Source organism: Polyodon spathula, chromosome 11 (assembly GCF_017654505.1).
Source record: "Polyodon spathula isolate WHYD16114869_AA chromosome 11, ASM1765450v1, whole genome shotgun sequence".
NCBI classification, from domain to species: Eukaryota; Metazoa; Chordata; class Actinopteri; order Acipenseriformes; family Polyodontidae; genus Polyodon; species Polyodon spathula.
Window position 1 is genome coordinate 18,057,825 of NC_054544.1, and position 21,770 is coordinate 18,079,594.

Below are 21,770 nucleotides of genomic sequence, written 5' to 3' on the forward strand. Positions count from 1 at the left end.
CGTGGTGTTGATGTAATGTCAGCTGTTTCTGGCACATGAATGCTATAATGACCTCTAGCAGCTTTGTTCTCCTATTTGAGAGAGATATGAAACTTCGACCACCCCTTTGCCTTCAAAACAGAATCAATTCTTCTACGTACACTTGCACAAAGTCAGGGATTTTGTAGGCATATAGTCAGGTGTATGATTAAACAATTATACCAAACAGGTGCTAATGATCATCAGTTCAATACGTAGGTTGAAACACAATCATTAACTGAAACAGAAACAGCTGTGTAGGAGGAATAAAACTGGGTGAGGAACAGCCAAACTCAGCTAACAAGGTGAGGTTGCTGAAGACAGTTTACTGTCAAAAGTCATACACCATTGCAAGACTGAGCACAGCAACAAGACACAAGGCAGTTATACTGCATCAGCAAGGTCTCTCCCAGGCAGAAATTTCAAGGCAGACAGGGGTTTCCAGATGTGCTGTCCAAGCTCTTTTGAAGAAGCACAAAGAAACGGGCAACGTTGAGGACCATAGACGCAGTGGTCAGCCAAGGAAACTTACTGCAGCAGATGAAAAACACATCATGCTTACTTCCCTTCGCAATCGGAAGATGTCCAGCAGTGCCATCAGCTCAGAATTGGCAGAAAACAATGGGACCCTGGTACACCCATCTACTGTCCGGAGAAGTCTGGTCAGAAGTGGCCTTCATGGAAGACTTGCAGCCAAAAAGCCATACCTCCAACGTGGAAACAAGGCAAGCGACTCAACTATGCACGAAAACACAGGAACTGGGGTGCAGAAAAATGGCAGCAGGTGCTCTGGACTGATGAGTCAAAATTTGAAATATTTGGCTGTAGCAGAAGGCAGTTTGTTCACCGAAGGGCTGGAGAGCGGTACATGAATGAGTGTCTGCAGGCAACAGTGAAGCATGGTGGAGGTTCCTTGCAAGTTTGGGGCTGCATTTCTGCAAATGGAGTTGGGGATTTGGTCAGAATTAATGGTCTCCTCAATGCTGAGAAGTACAGGCAGATACTTATCCATCATGCAGTGCCATCAGGGAGGCATCTGATTGGCCCCAAATTTATTCTGCAGCATGACAATGACCCCAAACATACAGCGAAAGTCATTAAGAACTATCTTCAGCGTAAAGAAGAACAAGGAGTCCTGGAAGTGATGGTATGGCCCCCACAGAGCCCTGATCTCAACATCATCGAGTCTGTCTGGGATTACATGAAGAGAGAGAAGCAACTGAGGCTGCCTAAATCCACAGAAGAACTGTGGTTAGTTCTCCAAGATGTTTGGGCCAACCTACCTGCCGAGTTCCTTCAAAAACTGTGTGCAAGTGTACCTAGAAGAATTGATGCTGTTTTGAAGGCAAAGGGTGGTCACACCAAATATTGATTTAATGTAGATTTTTCTTCTGTTCACTCACTTTGCATTTTGTTAATTGATAAATATAATCTATTAACATGTCTATTTTTGAAAGCATTCTTACTTTACAGCATTTTTTCACACCTGCCTAAAACTTTTGCACAGTACTGTGTATATATATATATATATATATATATATATATATATATATATATATATATATATATATAAACACACACACACACACACACACACACACACAGTATGTGTACTAGCAGCACTTGCCAAAAGGAGTCGCACATGAGCAGGGAATGCATACTTGAAAAAAGTCAGGAATATAAAAATAGCATTTGCAAAACTATAATTAAAAACATACTGAATGCAAGCAAAAAAAAAAGAGAGTTTCCTGCATGGTTTTGATTTTCAACTCAAGTCAATTTAATCCGAGTCCCCAGATACTGGGAATGTAAACCTGGCAGCAACGTCTGGGTGACGCTTATCTGCAGACTGCAATAGCACAAAGCTCTCAGCACAAAGGCACGATAAAGAAAGCTGCTCTGTTAGGTTTGATATCTAGCCTGCCAGCAAATTATAGACATTATTTGTGTGGTTTCCACACAAAAAAGAAATGGAAAGTGAACCGACCATGTATCCCCTGACTGTTTGCACCGCCAGTGTTGGAAAATAAAACACCTTGGTATGTGCATATTGTTTGGCTCTTTAATGAATTTTAGAATGGCCGGAAATCTCCAAAGCAAAGTTCTGTAATCCCTGATAACGTGTCTGAGACCTCAAACTGCAGAACAGGAAAATAAAGGGAAAATAACTTCCTTCTTTCTTAAAAGGAATTACTTTCCCCAGCCAAGGAATGCAAATTGGTCCTATTAGCTGAAGTAGACAAAGGGAGTTGCTCATTTCCTTAAATCAGTGACTTACGTCAGTGAACTGTTTTTTGAAGTACAGTAAGTGCAATGTGATGTGTACAGTATAAATTAGAGCTCTTTATTTTTGGTCACATGGTGTCCCTTTCAAGTTATACTGAGCCGACTCTGTTTCTTTTATTAAACACATGGTAAATTGACTGATTCTGTTTCATTGATCATGTAAAAAAAAAAAAACAAAAACAAAAACAGCTCTATTTTTTATTCAAACCAAACACAAAAAGAGAGAGATCAGATAAACTGCTTTTCCCAGATTTAAAATCTTACTGACTCGTTGCAAAAATGTTCTAACCTGTTTTGCAGATACCGGTAATAGTTTCCTCTTAATTACGATTTAATTTTAAAGATTTATCTTCACTCAATGTTTGCATTCAGTTTGAATTCAAAATAAGGAGCTGCCTTTTTTTTTTATTTACATTGTCAATGAAATAGAATCATCAGAAAAAATCAGAAATTATTTTAATGAAAAGCATTAAACAGTGAGAATGCTATTAAAAATCTAAAGAAGTATGATAAAGTGAATATATTTTGTGGAAAGGCTACGCTACGCAGATTATAGCATGCTCTACATAGCATCTCTTTGGAAGAGAAATTAATTAGTTCAGTCAAAGGAATGCCCGGATATTCTGAACTCTGAGTTCTTGCTGAGAGACTGATACCAGTTATGGCTAGAAGGGATTTTTTCCTTCACTCGGATAAACTTGTTTTCTACTGGAACGGAAACAATGCAGTGTCAAGCAGAACAATCAGCATATCAAATAAAATAAAATAAAGTGGCTGCAGGTCCCCTGTGAGCAGCACATGCAGAGGACAATTCCTGGCCATTAGTAGCCTGCTGTCTGGATGGCAGCTAATGACGCGTGCTAACTTGAAGGTTTGCCCTTGGCTGCCTTCAGCAGCATGACCCTATCACCTTGTTACAATAGAACGTGACCCCCAGCACGCAGTCTGGAAATCAGGAAATGTGTCCTATCTCTAGTTAGGATCCCCGGCAGACAGAAATCAGACTCTTCATGCACAAGGTCAATAAGGCAGTGCTCTCAATGCTGTATCTGTCCTGGTCTAGACGGAACATTTTACAACTAACTGTGCATTATCGACAGCCCTCCAAAGAGCAGGAGCAGAGGATGGTCTTTACTATTCATTATTTACTCAAAGTATTATTTTTCTTTCATTCTATAGTATAATTTCATAATTACACCTTACAGTGATCTTTAATGTAGAAATTGGATCTGGTGATTTTCTTTTTACTTACTGGTACCTGGTTACCGCGCTCCATTTTGAGTATGTACTGTACGGAACATGTAACAGAATCATTAAAAGTATTCACGCTACTCCATTTAATACGAATCATTATAAACAAGCTCATTCCTTCTGAAAACAGACGAGGAGGGTGGGGAGAGGGATCGATTGAGGTAGCTCATTCCTTCTGAAAACTGGAGAGGGGGAGGGGGAGGGGCTGACAGAATGACCCACTCCATTGTCCCGACAGACACACAACAGGTTAGCAGGGAGGACCCCCTGTGGACAGGCTGAGTGTCAATCTTTTTAGGCACTGCAGTGCAAATGCACATCCTGGACTTACTTTACCATGATAGATTGAAGTTGCTGGTTTTGGGTAGTGGCTGAATGGAAAGCTGATTAGGCCCCCACAAGTTTTAGAACAGACAAGCTTGCCATTTGTTCAACAGTCCCTAGCTCTCTTACTTTCATATATATATGTGTGTGTGTGTGTGTGTGTGTTGTGTTTTACACTACAGTATACTGCACATTGCCTATTATATAAGAAAAGCTCAGGTGTGCCTGATTAAACCCATAATAAAACCAGGAATGGTTCAAACTCCTGAGAAATGGGAGTCTTGTTTCCATCCTTGATTCAGCACAAGTTTAAACCCGTCCACCACAGGACTCACAATTAGGGTTTCCCACCTCTAAAAGAGCTCCCCCTTCAGCACCTCTTTCCCCTGCAGGCGTCACTTACTGTAGGGCTGTGCGGTGGTGGGGCTGGGAGGCGGGAAGTTCTCAGTGAAGTTGACGTTGCACATGTCAGTGCTGCAGCAGCAGAAGCGATAAGTGCCATTCTGGATCTGGGAAGGGGTGGTTGTCACCACACACTCCTTGTCGTGACAGTCTTGCTGGTCACTGAGGTGAGCCCAGCACCCTGAAAAAGACACAGATAAAACGGTGGTCTTACTAAAAAGTCCACATGTCTTTGCCTGAACTCACCAAGCAGTTTAATGCAGATTGAATCTGGAAATGAAAAACAGGCAAGCATAACACTGGCCTGGAGTAGGCGCGTATCTGTATGTTTCACTAAATTCATAGTCTTGAACTCCAAAAACTTGTACCAACATGTACAAGTGCATTCCACTTTATCAACTTGTTCAAATGTTAGAGTGACAATGAAAATGTTAGATGAACAAGGAGGAGACTGACGAAAACAGACGATGGACTCCCTATTAACAGAATAGATATAATGATGATAATTCCTTCTTTGATGTGTGCCAATCACCTGGATGCTTGTTCTAATAAAGCACCACTTGGCAGGAGATGGGAAGCTGTATCCCAATCCCCCCCAAAAAAAAGACCATGTATAGCAGGCCAGAGAGCTAATAATCTGAAACAAGGGTCTCCAATCCTGGTACTAGAGGGACAGTGTCCCTCCTGGTTTTTGTTCTAACTACCCTAAATTAATTAATTGGACCAATTAAAGCTTCTAATAAGCATGTAATTGGTCAAATTGAGTAATTAAAGGTATAGTTGGAGCATGAACCAGGAGGGACTCTGGCACTCCAGAACCAGGATTGGAGACCCCTGATCTAAAATGCAAACCCTAATGTACCACCTCACTGTGTGTACAAACTAGGGGTGAACCAATTAAATCTCTAAAGACAGCTACTCACGAAACAGCATCCGGAACAATTACAGAAAGCTGGCGAAGGATTTTAACATATAGGAGGTCAGCCATGTAGTAACTAACAAGTCTTAAAAGCTGAAGTCCAAGGACTGAAATAAAATCCTTTCATTCATCTTGTCTGCTGTCACCCATTATATTTTTTTTGTGGGACAGAGCAACTAAACTTATTTGGTTATTTTCTAGCACAATATAAAAAAATTAGTGAATAAATATACTCCTGTTTCTGTTTCTCACCTTGCTTTACAAGGCGAATCTCTCCATCCCTGGTCTTCTCCCACAGGCCATAGCAATTGCTCCCCTTCATACAGTGGATAGTGCCATTGTCCTTGGAGACACCGTTCTCACCGGCACGTTGCTCTTCAAATTGGTGGTGCTGGTCATTGAAAGCACACTCTCTCTCCTCGCTCTGGGTTGCTGCAGGAGGGGAAGGAGGAAACGAGTCATTAGGATAAGAAACTACAAAGTGCCTCAGACACCCTCAATCAAAAGTAACAAGCATAACAAAACTAAATACCACATGATTTGGTTAATGCAGAGATACAGTATCATTAGGTCTGGGAGGTGACAAACAGGTCTCCTAGTAAATACTGGCCTATAAGTCTTTTGTACAAAAGCTGCATGCTGGAATTCAAAAGGAGGATCTTTGTTGTTCTAACCCCATAAGGGTTAATATATACAAATATATGTTGGCTATATCCTCCATGATGGAAAATACTGATGCCTGCCAAGGTCTAGTATTATATGTTCATATATTTACCAAGGTTTCACTTGACAGTGCAGCTTGGATGAAATAGCTCTGCGTCTTTTATTGTGTGTGTGTGTGTGTGTGTGTGTGTGTGTGTGTGTGTGTGTGTGTGTGTGTGTATGTATGTATGTATGTATGTATGTATGTATGTATGTATATATATATATATATATATATATATATATATATATATATATATATATATATATATATATACACACACACACACACACACACACACACCCACCCACTGTGGTAAAGCCCCTTTATGTCAGGAATATCTCAGGGCTTTATCCCAGTTTTTATGTCAGTGTGTCAATAAACTATTTTAGACACTTCTTATTTACACAAAACAAAAACAATTAGCAAATAATTAACCGCTTAGCTAATTCAACAATTACCCAAGGGTCCTAAGGCCTTTAAATTAAGGTTGGGAACACCTACTCTACCACAATATATAAGCTGTTTTGGCTATTTTTACAGTAGCCTGCAAATAGCTGCCCTCTAAAACAATAAGTATGACATTGTGAATATGAGGGTGCTGTTAAACCTACGGAAGGGGAGGGCAACCCTGGTCCTGGGAGGCCGATGTCCCTCCTGGTTTTTGTTCCAACTGTACTCTAAATTACTTAACTGGACCAATTAAGTACTTAATTAGTCCAATTAATTAATTTAGGGTACAATTGAAATAAAAACCAGGAGGGACACCGGCTATCCAGGACCAAGGTTGTCCATCCCTGCTTTACAGTGACAGTTAATGAGCCTGTATTCCAGTACCATATTTTACTTTTTGGTTTTTTATATGTACGCAATCCTACGCTTGATCTCGCAATAGGTTACATTGATTGACAAATAGCAACATTGATTTATGTAAGTGAAGAGAGCTACTGCACACGAGTCAGCTTTTACAAGGTTACACTTTCCCCCCATTCAGAATGTACTGTACATCCATTTATGTGCCAGGGCTTGGAGTGCTTATGCAAATCCCTTTAAAACTATGCTGTACAAAAACATGAACGATCAATGCATTTCAGTGAGATGCACTTTAATACCTTTCTTAGTGCGCACTGCACCTGGCCTGCCAAGCCCACAGAAAGGATTACACTTTTTAATAGACTATCCGTACCATAGCAACACTGCAGTTAACAACCTTGCAGTACAGAAACACAGCAAGAACAAAGCAGGTGTAAAACATCAGCACTTCTCAGTGGAAGGTATGCTACAAAATGGTAGACAATGACATTTCTCTGTATTTGCATTACAGTATACTAGTCTTACATGATGACCCTGTAGTCTTGGTGATTTAACATATGAATATCTACATTATAAAAGTATGGTGCTGGAAATAGAAAATAATACTGCCTTTCTTTCTCTTTGTAATTTTCAAGATACTGTATACTAGGGATGTATAATAATTCAGCAATTAAATTAATTCAAAATTCTTAATTAAAAATAGTTACTAGATAATTACATTATTTTTTCTTTGAAGCTCTGATAAAGCTTGCCCCTGGGTAGATGCACATGGACCTCAAGATGATGTTTACTAAGGAGAAAATGCTTTATGAATACAATGTGAACTAGAACTGCCAGGCAGTTTTACGGCTTCCAAGCTCAGCACTAGTTGGACAATTTGGCAAGCTGTAGCACTGCAGCACAAGTGTCAGCAACAGATCAGTTTTATGGAGCAGTTTCAACTCAAAATACTGCATTAGTTCCATTATCTCATGATGCTTTATAACTTTAAACACCATAGTAACCATGACCCTATCTACACACTGCAAGGAGTTACAAGCTAATTTTACATTTAACCTTAAAGAGAGGTCAAAGGTCACGATCAAGTTAATTTTTTGAATAGAGCATATATGGGTTCCTAAATCTGTTGTGTAGTAACCAGACCCCGAAGTAGTTTTATATTTGACCTTAGAGAGGTTACAGGTCACAGTAACCATTAACCTATCAGAACTCTGTAATGAAGGAAGATTTTGAAAAGTTTTTAAGGAAATGCGTCAGGTGGCCATATTAGTTTACGCACAAACACCACTTTTGAAAAAGTGAATTGCATTGGCACAGGGGTGATGCTTGTCATCTTTGGAGTTAATCAACTAAACCGTGTTCAACTGAAGCGGCTTTAAATTTAAAGAATGAAACGTGGGTCTGGCCGCAGTCTTGTTTTACGAAAGAACACCATTTTGCCATATTTGAATACCACTGTCCCCAGGATTACCGTGTTAGCAGTTAGTTGGTTAAATGGTTTGCAAACAGAAGCAGTTTGATGTTTGGGCAGGTTTTGGTGAATTTGTGGCAGCTATTTTTATAGTAAAATTTGTCACAGCAACTTCTGCTTCTCAAACTTGAAGCGAGTTTGGCTGCTGATGACATAAGTTTCAGATCAAATCGGTTCACTGGTTCCCTAGAAGATTTTGAAAGGCTTTTCCAAAAAATGCGTCAGGCCACCAACTTGGTTCATGCAAGAGTGCAATCTTTTTTGCATCCAAACTGTAATCTACATGGGATGATACCTGCCAAGTTTCAAGTTGATTGGTTACACCACATGCGAACAGGAGCAGTTTAAAGTTTTGGAAGGAAAAATGACAATAATAACAACAACAACAATAATAATAATAAATAAATTAAAATCTTTACAATAACAATAGGCTTCCCAAGCCAGCTTGGAAGCCTAATTAGTATGGCACATATCATTAGTTGAGGATAACTGTATTTCACTTGAATTCACATGTAATTACATAAGACTTTCTGCCATGTGCTGTGAAGTGTATTCTGCACTGGAAGCCTCAGCCGTGAAACGATACAGCATTGTACTTGCACACAACTGAAAAGTGCTTAGACAACCAAAAGTGGATTTTGCTGCACACTGCTGTGTGGTAGATTACACTTCATTTGGATCTGTTAATTATCAACGCTGTCATAAATTTGATTTTGGTCAAACTTGGCAGGGGGCTGAGACAAGGAGTGCTAATCAAGGCTTAGAAATTAATTTTCTTACCTCTTACTAGCACTGTAAACATTATGACTGCTGTCTATTTTCTTATGTTCTCATCTCTTTGCTTTTAGCGGTTTGCTTTATTCTTTTTTAAAACAGCTTTTTAAATAGGAAAAGTAAAAAAAAAACTAACAAAATGCTTCAATCAAAGTCTAGTACACAGACTTTTATACTGAACGGTGGAGGTGTGTGCGCTGGGAAGCTGTCGTCTGGCTCCAGCATTTTAACTGGATCCTCAGATGATATAGTATTTGATAGTTTTTAATCACATTCCCTGTATGGGTAATATCATGTTGCACATTCACAGAGAACAAAGACTCCACATTATCAATGATCCTATTTCGCACACCACAAAGCTCTTCAGAGCACAGCTGTATTGAAATGGGTTGTAAATTGAATGAATGTCCAACTTCCGTTATATTGTACTCTTCTTTTGTGACAGCTCTGTGGATTACATTTGCTAGATTTTAAAACTGTGTGAAGGGTAAACTGATTTCAAAGATTATGCTGACTCCAGCACACCTCCCCACGTTTCATTCTCTAGTATGATTCTGTACAATCGTTTTTTTTGATTCGCTGTCTGTCAGACTTCAGTAGGAGTTTTCTGCACTAATAATTTACTGCCACACAGACACTTTCTGCCAAGTAATATTCTGTCACCGCTAAATTATACAGTCTTTGCTTCCACTGAGATAATAAAGCAACACAGGTAGAAATGAAGAAATGCAAAAAAAAAACTGTATTCTTGCATTGTTAATATGGCTTGCATCAGACAGTCTGTATCAGATGAAAATAGTTCCACATTAAGATTGCAATATTTATTCATATTTAACTATATTATATAAAATAACATATATAAGCTCATTCTTACCCAACCCAGAGTAATACATGTAATACTCTTAATACCCTACAACTAATCCTTTCCATATTTTTTATTTGTAATTACGCAAATATGTATTGTCTTTTTACATAGACGAGAGGACCCCCACACACCAGTCTTGATGTCCAGAGGGAACTCAAAGAATTTATCAATGCTACAGCATATCAGACATCCACTGATGCCAGAATCATTTATTTCTATTGCAGATTCCAGTCTGTAACAGGATTGTTAATATGTACATTTTAAACCTCAATTACCTTTCATCACAAGAAGACTACATTATATTCAGGTTATTTTTCAGTATTACCTTTGAAGTGAAAGAAATTCAAATGTTTGGGACTAAAGCAGCAGGTATGGGGAGCTGGCAAGATTTTTCCAGTGTGTTCATTTTCAGTTACCTGCCGATCATTTTTGTGAATGGTAAAACATCACATTACATTGCAACACAAACATGGGAGTCTAGAGTAAAAAGCCATTTTACCCATGTTAGTTTTGCAAGGGACTGTTTTTAAAGTGATATTAAATCGGATATATTTGAAATGAGTATCTCTGGCAGTAAGCAGTGAAACAAGCTGATAGTTTAGACATTTCCCTTCAATGTATGACTAAATAAATCCATTAGCATTTACAACATGAGCCAAACTTCACTTATGAATGCAACATTCAAAACCAAAATACTGTAAAAATTTTTTTTTTCTTCCTTATTAAAAATTAATATTATATATATATATATATATATATATATATATATATATATATATATATATATAAAATCAATCTTCAATATAGGGAGAATTAAGCAATTGCCTAATTAGTAAGAACACCAGTGATTTGCTAACCGTTAATTCAAGGAAACAGATGCCCCTTATTCAAAATGCTCATCTGGATTTGTATGGTAATGTAGCTTCACCCCATTTGGACACCACTAAATTACAATCAATCAATCTTAATTTAACAGAGCACCCTTTGCAACAAGTTGCCACAGAGCGCTTCACTTGGGCAAAACAAGAAAATATACATAGCAGTTAGCAAATATACAAGCGTTAGATGCAGACCAACAAATTAGTACATACAATAAGTATAAGTATAATATAATAATAGAAACAATAAAACATACAACAAGAAGTCAATAGTAATAATCATATACATTATAGACTATAAAAACATGTCTTCAGCCTAGTTTTAAAAGCTGCCATAGCCGGTGCCTCCTTGTGGCAAAGTGATTGATTGTATACAGGTGCAGGAGTGATGTGGTGCGTGAAAGAAGCAGACAGAGCCTTGTAATCCAGTTTAGAAAGTGCGCTTTATTTTTATATTCTGGTCTGGTGACCAATAAACAATAATACACCGGCAATACATAGCAATATGTACTGCACGGGGTAGACAATAATAATTAGACCCTAAACAATAAACAATACGTATCTGCCCCTCAATAATACCAACACAGTCACCAGTCCTAGCAGTAGTGCTCATGGTAGTTGATACAGTTTATTTTGTGACAGTAGTGCAGTGTTGTTCCGGCTTAGTGCTGGCCCTAGGTAACAGCTCCGGTATTGTGTTAGTCATCTAGTGCTTTACAAACAAGACGAAATACACGAACACTCACGACACTGAAACAGGGTTTACAGGGTCTCTCACAGTCCTTCTCGGTTCAATAACACAAACCAAAGCGAAGGAACAGATTATGTTTCCCGTCCTCTTTTTATGCTGTCACAAATGACCCCTTGGTAAACGAGTGCAACCGCCTCGCTAATCTGCAGCTGCCACGTCGTTTCTCTTCCAGGTCAATGTGTTCTTGCAACAGAGTTTCACCTTCTTCCAGACTGGCTGACTTCCCAACCCTGGGAAAGAACTGTCAGACCAGCCCATCCAAAGAACTCTGTTCTTGCTACTTAGCGCCCTCACAGGTCGGGAGGGAGATTTACAACCAAGATTCATTGTATTTCTGTCACACTCCCTTACAGAGACTGGCCATTTGTTCCACTCTACCACCTGTGTTCTTTTTTTAAATGTTTGGAACAATGAGATAACCAGCATCCTGAAATCGGAGCAGCCTACCTGGAACATATGGGTCCAGCAAGTCACTCAGGTAAGATGGAGCTAACCCTTAAAACATTAATTTACAACACTGAACTGAAGGGTTGCAGTCTCTACTTCCACAGGGGCAGTTAATTAGTGGGGCAGCAGGCAATTGCTGGAATAACTTCCTCCACGGTCACAGATTAAATCAGTCCATCATCTTCTTGTCACCAGTAGAAAAAAACAAACAAATAAAAAAAAAAAAAAATAGGAATGCACACTGAGGCACAAAATGATCTGCTCCTATTAGTTATAGGGGAACATCTTTGGTTTTATTTTGTAATTTTTATATAAATGTTTTAAATAAATTGAACATGATCTTAAAAAACAGTTAAATGACAGAAGCATGTTAGTACCAGCTGCCAACTGGAAGTATGATCTGTGACATCTCCAACAATTATAATCGGTTTACATGTGAAGTGTATTAGAGCAATCTAAATTCCTAAACCTAGAAATGCTGCTTTATGAGACATGCCAGTTATACAAGCATGAAAAAAAACTATTGTGGAATGAGGTTTTCTGACTTAAAACGATATGATAGAAAAAAACCTTCATTGCAGATGTATAGCAATATGCCTGTTTCTGGTTGTCGTGATGAACCATAAACATGAAACTCTGTGGTTTTAAACGCAGTCGACTAGCTGCTGCAAAGAACGGTGCAGTACGTAGCATAATGTAAATACCAAGCCCAGGATCAGTTTGTGAAAGGTTAAACAAAATTGGTCTGTTTTAGAAACATTCTCGAATTCATGACCTTAGCATACACTAGCCACATCCCCAAGGTCTGCTGAGCTCCTGAGCCAAAGATTGTCAGTATTTTCAACAAAGATAACAGCATTCAGTCCTTCATATTAATCAGCCTGGGAATTACATTTTTTTTTGTATTTTACAGTATATTACCAACTTTGTTAGTTTTTTTTTTTGGTTTATATTGTATTTTGGTGTTAAATGTGAAACAAAAATGTTGTAAAATCTGTATTTTTCCAAAAACATATATTACTAAGGGCAAAGTGTCACATGAGTCACGCATTTTCTTTAAAAAGATATAAATCCCTTCCCCACATTATGACATTAACATGTGCTAAACAATGTCCTTAAATCACAACTGGACAATGGGACCGCCTCTTCTTCATATAGGCAAAGCTCTATAAGCATGACGTCCGTCTACCCCGCTATATTCCTGTTGCCCGGAATATGCCTTCCCAGTGGGGGATGATAAATTACTACACCAAAGATCATTCCTGTCCATGCCAGCAAACCCCCGTCTCCAGATCCATTTAAATGACAACCAAATCAGACCAATTTCTGTCAATCCCTTTCAATTTTCAAGACAACATCGAGCTAAGGTTGTAAAACAGGGCAGCTGATGGTTCAGTCACATGGCTCTTTCTCTCAACAGTACCGTGGGACCTGGACTTTTAATATAGAGCAGATGGGCCCTGTATTTAAGTCAAGTGGTCTGGACAGGCAGATGATTCCTCCTGTGCCAAAGGCCTAATAACTCATGTCCACAGCTATAATCTCCATTTCTGGTCCAGTTGTAGTCTTTACATCAGAAGAACTGTTGAAGCTCGGATACTGCAGGTTAAAAATCAACACTTTCCAAGGATTACGACTCAATTATTACATAGTTACTATGTTTGTACCACCCAAGCAATACTGACACTACAAACAGTACAATAAGCAATACAATGATTTTGTGTCTGTATACATATAGTATTTTTACTGGTGGCAGACAACTTCAATACATAAACAATGTGGACAATGCTGAAAAGTCATTGGTGTAGACAGGTTCAAGTAGTAAACGTAGCACTTTGTAACATTCCAAATCAACTTGCTGCTACAATCTAGTACAGACTAAACAGTACTGTAGTAGTAATTACAGTGGTAACTTAAGTACCAAGAAGTATCTTTTGCAAGCGTAGTAAGGGTTAAATTCCTCTCTGCCACATAGAAACATATCTGTACTGGATCTCAATCAGATAAATGAGAGCAGACAAAACAACTGCAATAGCATTTCTTATTTAAAAGGGTGGAAAAAACAGTATACTTAATATGGATGGCAAGAACTGTAGGTCAGCACAGCACTACTGCAAGAGCTGGGGTAGTGCAAACTGTTACCCATGTATACTGTACTTCTGCATTGTCCTGCCAAATGGGATGATGAAGCTTACGAAACAAAAGCAGCTGGACAGCTTTCTAAAGGTTGTGCAGTAAAATGGAGTGTGTTCCATTATAGATTGAGAAACTGCAGTAATGAGCACTTTACACATGAAGGCTGCCAGCAGCCTCAGCTTTGAGGATGAAATTGATTTCTGGCTCATTCATAATGACAGCCTGCGCTGTTCTATTGTTCAAATGTCATCGATTGCAACAGGAGATGCTTAAGAAAAGAGCGACAGTGGGCTGGGGGTATTGAAACTAACCAGGTTTCAGCGATCAGCAGAATATCAAATACTGATTTATTGAAAACTGGAAATAAGACTCCTATTGCATAATAGTTTCACCCATTATATGTTTTACTATGAGCTTGATTAGCTACAGTGTACAGGCAACAAGCTTAGCAGTGTCTTATTAAAATCATAGGACAATCAGGAATAGCTCAAACTGCTATCAATGGGAGTCTTATTTGCATCTCTGTTTATAGGTTTACAGAAATCTCAGTATTTTAATCAAATTAAAAACAAACAAATACTCATTTGCAGATGTGGTTTGAATAATACAACAGCTGAAAATGCCATGTCTTGCTTTCACGTGTTTCATTAAAGTGTTTTATTTTTAAAAGCATCTGTTCTGGAGCCCTCCAAGTGAAGCAGGCATGCGTTTTTGTAGCGCCAGAGATTAATTCTTCATCCTGATAATGAGAGATGGGTTGGAATTTCTGAAGGCTACGTGCAGCAATTCTTGTCAGTAATTATTCCATCCCTAGTTGGAAAAGATACTTTGTTTAAGATGGAGAAGTCTGACAATATTTATGACTTAAACCTGAGAGTGCTCCAGGGTCAATTTAATCATTATTGCCTGTGAATTGACTCAGACAATATGCCATGCTTTAACTGGGTTACTGGCATAGTAACCAAACTCAGAAGAAATGCAATGAGAAATGGAATAGACTGCCATGCAGATACAGTGCAGTGGCAGAACTAATCGTTTGTGTTATTGCGGGAAAAAGTTAAATCTGATATAAAAATCTACATTGATTTCACTGCGGAAAGCATTGGGCAGAATGTTTGTCTGCTTCATTTCCTACAGTTCTATTACACCTCAATCCTGACCTCAACATTCCCTGCTTTGGAGTCAAATAGTGGGGTGCTGTGGACTAATGTCTATTGGTAATGTGATGCAATTGTGCTGCTTCATACACTTTCAGGTTTGTTTCAGCACCTTTTTACAAACTAATACACTGACACAGCCTTGAAAGTTAAGCGCTTGACGCACACTTTTATTTTTACGAAATAAACCAAAAGAAATAAACACCTAGCTCCTTTGGATCACTAACTACACAGTCAGGATCAACCTAACAAACTGGACAGCTGAGCTCTTTACCAGCAGAAATAAACTTGCAGTTTTACACATTAAAACACACAGAACCCTACACACAGTACTTACAATCGTGACTGCTCGGAAACAGAGAACACAGTCTTCTGCTTCCTTCTACTCAGCAGTCTCGCAATGAACTATCTGTGAGGCTTTTATGCCACACAGAAGCAGGTACAGGCAGCTGGCTTTAATTTGTAATTTACTTTGCCAACTTGCCCTCTCAAATTCTTCCCGATCACAATCCTCCTGTAACGTGGCTTGATAAAGTTCCAATTCAAACTGGTTGGATCTCAGAAACTGATTGATCTCTGACCGATGTGAATGACCAGGATGGATTTCAAATTACATTCAAGGACGCCCTAGTGGAAGATAGAAATTATATTATATATAGGGCTTCTAGATTTTGGTTTTTATTTTCCATCTCTCTCCCTCCCTTTAAACCTTAATTAATAGTTGTTAAGCCTTACCTGAACACCTCGTTGTTTAAATTAGCGACGCACTGCTAGAAACTAACGCAATGGAAATTCATAAGCTGAATTTGGCGGTTACAGCCAGAACGAAATGCAGGCTCAAATAGAATCAGGTGAGATCAATGCACGTCGTTTGTTGACTCAATCAAGATATGAGGGTAAAAAGAAACAGCTTCCTTTGGTAATTAGTCTTTAATGAAGAAAGCGCATCAGCTCAAAATATGTTTAAAGAGACATCACGTGATCAAAAATAAAACCTGAAAACTAGAAGCCCTGAATACATATAAATAAATGGTGTTGAATTGCTTGCAGCTAACGGCAGGCATGTTGAAGGCTCCTGTGCTGTATAGGAGGCAACTCCAATTAACATTCTTTCAGTATTCAGCTCCTGTAAGCAGGCCCTGCTTTCTGCCACCTCTCATTACCTCAGAGCAGTGTTGTTTTGATTGGCCAGCAGGCAGAGGAATGTTCTAGTTGTGCATTTGAAGGCCCCCGAACAGGCCCTATGGTTAGTGCCCACCCCTGTATCTCTCTGGGTAGCTCTGGCAGCTTTCTGCACCGACTCCAGTAACTGAAGGGGGTCACAATATGTTATTTGTCAGAAATGGCTGATGGGTAAAGTATGGTACACATTTTCTAAACAACTAATACTGTACTCTTTAAGAATGATAATTTGCTTCTTTTTGAGATGCAGTAGATTGTATTAATTGTTTGCTACATAGCAGATATAAGGTTTGAAACATGGTTTATACAAAATATGGTATAATTATATAATTATTAATTATATAGCCTCTCCTTCAGCCCCATGGCACATAAGGGACCACAGTGCAGTCGCTGATGTTAATTTGCAAATCTGTGACCCCCAAGTAACCAGAGCACTGATTGTTGAAGCAGAACATCCCTCGCTATAACACCGGTCTTGGGGGGGACACAATATGAGTGTTATAACCAAAGAGCGTTATAAACAGGGGGGGGGGGGGGGGGGGGGATGGCGCTGTGGAACATGGCGCTGGGACACAACACACATCTTACCAAAATGCTATATAAAATAATGCCCTCTCTATAATGCACGTATAGTGAAGCAAAAATGTAACTTTCCGTGAATTAACCATGCATAAAGCACCATGTAATTGACACTATCAAAAAGGTAACATTCCCACTGTGAAGCATTTTAATTATCAGTTTTTCCTAAATGGCAGTCGGGAGTTTAGTTTGAAGCGACAGACAAGCAAACCAAGGAGAGCGGGTCGGGAGAGGGGAAAAGGGAATGGGCTCGCCCCAGGTTTGGCTGCTGGAGCAGGGCTGAAGCGTTGTGTATACCAGAGAAATCTGCAGCTACTCTCGCAGCAAAAGACTAAATGCATTAGGAAAGATAACCACTTAATAGGCGTAATATTTACTTAGTTATAAAACGAATGCTGAATAAGATGTCTGTGTTAAGACAGCTTTTCTTCAGTTCAGATGCTGTATCAAAAGGGAAAGACAGAAACGGAAGTTAGACTGATAAGTTTATTACAGTTTGTACACTGGTACTGTATTTACTGTAGAAATAGTGCATGAATCACTAGTAGGGAATTGGGGGACATGCTGTAGGAGCGTTATATCTGAGGTGCATTATAACCGAGAGCCATATAACTAGGGAGCACTGTATATGTGTGTGTTTATATATATATATATATATATATATATATATATATATATATATATATATATATATAGCGCTACTGTGCCTTAATTGGAACTACAGAGTTAACAGATATAGTTTTTTTTACAGGTCTTATCTTTTTTTTTTTTTTTAGGCTCAGCTCACCGCTACCACCCTTGCGCTGACTCGGAAGGGACGAAGACGAACACATACTGTCACATCGAGAAACTATGCACCTGCACAGTAATGAAGTTTTGTGAGGGGAACTTTTTCAAGGGACTGAACCACTTTACAGATTGGATAACTCGAAGGAGCACCAGCTGTTTCTGATACATTTTATATACCGTTAAAAAAAAATTCATAGTTTTATTTTTGTTTGTTTTTTCGGTTCGAAATGAAAATGATAGTGTCTGTCTGCCTGTCACATTGTATTCGGTGAACATAATGACTGCCTTAAATTTTCAAAAATCACCATAATCCGATAAACTGTTTTAATGTTTTTCAGGAATCAGGAAGCCCAGACACTGACCAAGCAGTAAGCATTATCTAAACAGCAGTGAAAGTGATTTCAGTCAAAATTCAAAGAAATTAAGTTTTTGCGAAATTTAACTGGGAGAAAATACCAATCTTTTTTTTTTTTTCTTATAAATTGCCAATTATTTCATTATTTTCACCCAATTTGGCATATCCAATTATTTTTAGACTCAGCTCACAGCTACCACCCCCACGCTGACTCGGGAGCGGCGAAGACGAACACATGCTGTCCTCCGGTGCGTGTGCCGTCAACCGACCGCTTTTTATTTTTACACTGCAGACTCACCATGCAGCCACCTCAGAGCTACAGCGTTGGAGGACAACACAGCTCTGGGCAGCTTACAGGCAAGCCCGCAGATGCCCGGCCAGACTACAGGGGTCACTGGTGCGCAATGAGCCGAGGTCACCCTGGCCGACCTAAGCCACCCCACCCAACTAGCAGTTTCAATTTAAGTCGCTGCATGTTTTTTTCAAATTAGAACATTATTAAAGCCAATTTAATCATTTTCAGGCAGATGGAAAATGGTCAGGCCACCAGCACCTGCTACAATAAGCACATCTTGGTGTGCGGTGCAGGAGGCAGGGTCCTGCTGTTATGGCTTGAAGCCTGTCTATCTAGCCCTGCACCCCTACAGTGGGTTCCATCGGGTCCCAGCAGTACTTTCAGCCTCAGTGGGTTTCTTGTTTTCTCTCCAGCTGGAGGTGTGACGCTGGCCTGCTCAGTCTGGCCCTGATGGCTATCTGCAGGATTAAAACACTACCTACCAGAAGGGTGGTGAGAACGCTCCAGGTTTATAACCTCTTTCAGACTTAACAAGCCACATTCACTATGTTCTGCTCCAGAGAAAGGAAAAAGCCTTATTTCTTCCAACACTTACTATTACTGTAAGTAATAAGCCCTGCATGTGGTGTGTACAGTTTCTAAACAGTTTCTATTAAAATATTTTAACACTACAAATTGATATTCTATGAAAGTGTCTATGCAGAGGTGGGTGGATTAAAAGACGAATACAAAATATCCCTACAGAAAACACACACACTTTGGGTAGAATCAGAAATGTTATACTGTGGCTTGGACTGAATCAATTTGAGACTCAGATAAAGCAGCAAGGAGTGCTGAAAATGATTTGATTTTTTTTTTTTTTTCATTCAATTAAAACAATTAAATTAACTTTCAAGGACACCACTTTTTTGTTTTTACATAAACACATTAATTTGTTTAATCTTGCAACGCAGATTCAAGCTCTTCTTACTGACTGCCATCCCCAGGTGTGCTACTGTTTACCTTGTATCTGCAATGCGATTCTCAGAAAACCAAATACTGGAAGCCCCAAAGAGAACTGAGATGAATGCAATTCTGTGGGTCTGAATTTCAATAAAAATCATCAACCTGTGTTTATTAGGCTGGAAGCACTTTGAAGTACTGTAGATCTACATTATATAGTGAAATTAGTTGTGATTGGGCTTGCTAGAATGAGCTTTGTTAGAAATTACTGTAAAAGTGCCAGCATTTAATTGGCACAGAAATTGTTTGTTCTTAATATTAGTGGTTTAATAGTGGTGTTTTAAGCATTTCTGCATTAAAAACAAAAATATTCTATACAGAAATCTGCTGTGTATTTCCTGAGATACACAGGTCAGGCTAATGTCATCTATTAGAGAATCTTGGCCTCTGAGCGCCTGGGGTTCCACTATCTCAGATTATCAACAAATTAGAAAGTCAGGGGCTTCTTAAGGCTACTTGTCTCCTATTTATCTGTTACATAGGGGAAACACTTTGGGATTTTTTTGTACAAAGCACATGTTTGAAAAAAAAAAAAAATCTGGCTTCAGGAATGGGCTCTACTGTATTTCCTCTCAGTAGTTTTCACATTTCAATAGAAGCCATATTAATCCATACAGTACCTACACGAGACTGTATATAGTACACGCTTTGTTTAGACACGGTTTCCATCAGAGCCCTTCCCCCATCCTCCAAACCCCAGACAACTGAGCTAATTCAAAATTGAGGACATTTGTAACAGTGGATAGCAAGGGAAACTTTATCTCAAAGGAAGCAGGCAGGAAAATGCCAGGAATTTCAAGGCAGGATTACTTGGGCTTCATGAGTCGTCTATAATGCAGACTGCATTGATTTTCCGGGGTGGGGCCCCCCCACCCCCCCCATTGGTAGTAAAGAGAACTGAATATTTCATGATGACTTTTCATCCAACGAACAACCTCTAAGTAAACAAAACTGGAGATACTGTATATATTTACTTGAAGACGTCCACAACTACAGAATAAACTGTCTGGAGCCCATGTGTTAATTTCTCTATTGAGATCAAGCATTTAAAGATAACAAGCTGCAGCATATGTACATCTTCAGATATATTTCAGATCCAAATGAGAAGCAAATGAGAGTCGAAAGCATTTCTCTGAGAAGTTAAAGAGACACACTGTGGGACAAAGGGGACGGGATGGGACGGGATGGACTTTAAATCTTCATGGGGCAAAGGAGAACAAATGGGCAACCCAATAACAAAATCATTTTTTGACATTTTATTTACATTATTGACAATTTTTTGACATTTTAGTGCTTCATCTAGCTGATGGTGTCTGGTGTCTTGAAAAGGGATTAAAATTACAAAGGGATCAAGTAACAAACAGCAAAGCACTTGAAATAAACTTAAAAAAAAGAATAATCAAGTTTTCATCAATGTAGTGAAGTAGGCGGCGTGAGCAACATTCCTGCAGCTTAATAAAGGGCCCTACACTGCTAAATGACACACCGCTTTGTCTCCTTTAAGTGTCACACATTGAGTACATTGATATATATAATATTATATAGATATATATATATATATAATATATATATAATATCTATATATATACAAAAAAAGTTTTTTTTCTTCGAGTGATTCTTTTATATTCTTATAACCCCCAAATATATAATATTTTTTTGTTACTGTAGCACAGGATTTATAATTTACTTAAGCATTTAGTCCTATAAAAAAGTAATATTGAGCAACCAAAATTTTGTTTGTAAATTTATTTTGGTCTTACTGAAACAACTTAAGCCAGACACCTATCGATGGCAAAGTTGTAGTATTTCTAACTTAAGGCAGTATTATCCTGTCCAACAAAAACACGATTAATGTTCCAAATAACGAAGAAGCTGTAGTGTGACAAAAGCAGATCTTAAAATAACATTGAGGCAGGACATACAGCTGGCGCTCTCAATAACATCTATGATTTCCAGACTTTCGATTGTGGTTTTGCCAAACGCAGCACTAAATTCGCTTGCACTGTTAATGACAGCAACGCTCTCAAGTTTGTTTGTAAAACACTAAAACCCATTAAAATGATGCACCAGAGCTTGCTGAGCATCTTAATTACATGGTACAGCTGCCTGTGAAAATATTTCCCAACAAGCTTCAATAACACCCCTTTAATACATACCAGAACTGCAAGACAAGACATGTGACAAGGAGATTTGTATAAACAAAAAAACTTGAACAGTGCCGTAGACTCCTTAATGGCACACAGAGATTTTATCTGAACTATATATATATATATCTCACTCTTTGTCTGTGCTATGGCTGGCACTGGCATAGAGAGTTCAGAGAACACTAGGGGCCTGACAGCTGTCTCCATAAAAGGGACTGCAGGGGCGAGC

The 21,770-nt window shown here is 38.8% G+C and overlaps 1 protein-coding gene across 1 annotated transcript in view; it reads right to left on the reverse strand.

The window, feature by feature from the left end:
* LOC121322799 (bone morphogenetic protein receptor type-2-like) overlaps positions 1 to 21,770 on the reverse strand; it is an 88,764-nt gene that overhangs the window by 36,632 nt on the left and 30,362 nt on the right. Inside the window, exons 2-3 of the mRNA XM_041263102.1 lie at positions 5,453 to 5,632; positions 4,283 to 4,462 (exon numbers count right to left, since the gene is read on the reverse strand). Of these exons, the coding sequence (XP_041119036.1) occupies positions 4,283 to 4,462; positions 5,453 to 5,632 (360 nt within the window). The remainder of the gene's footprint in view (positions 1 to 4,282; positions 4,463 to 5,452; positions 5,633 to 21,770) is intronic.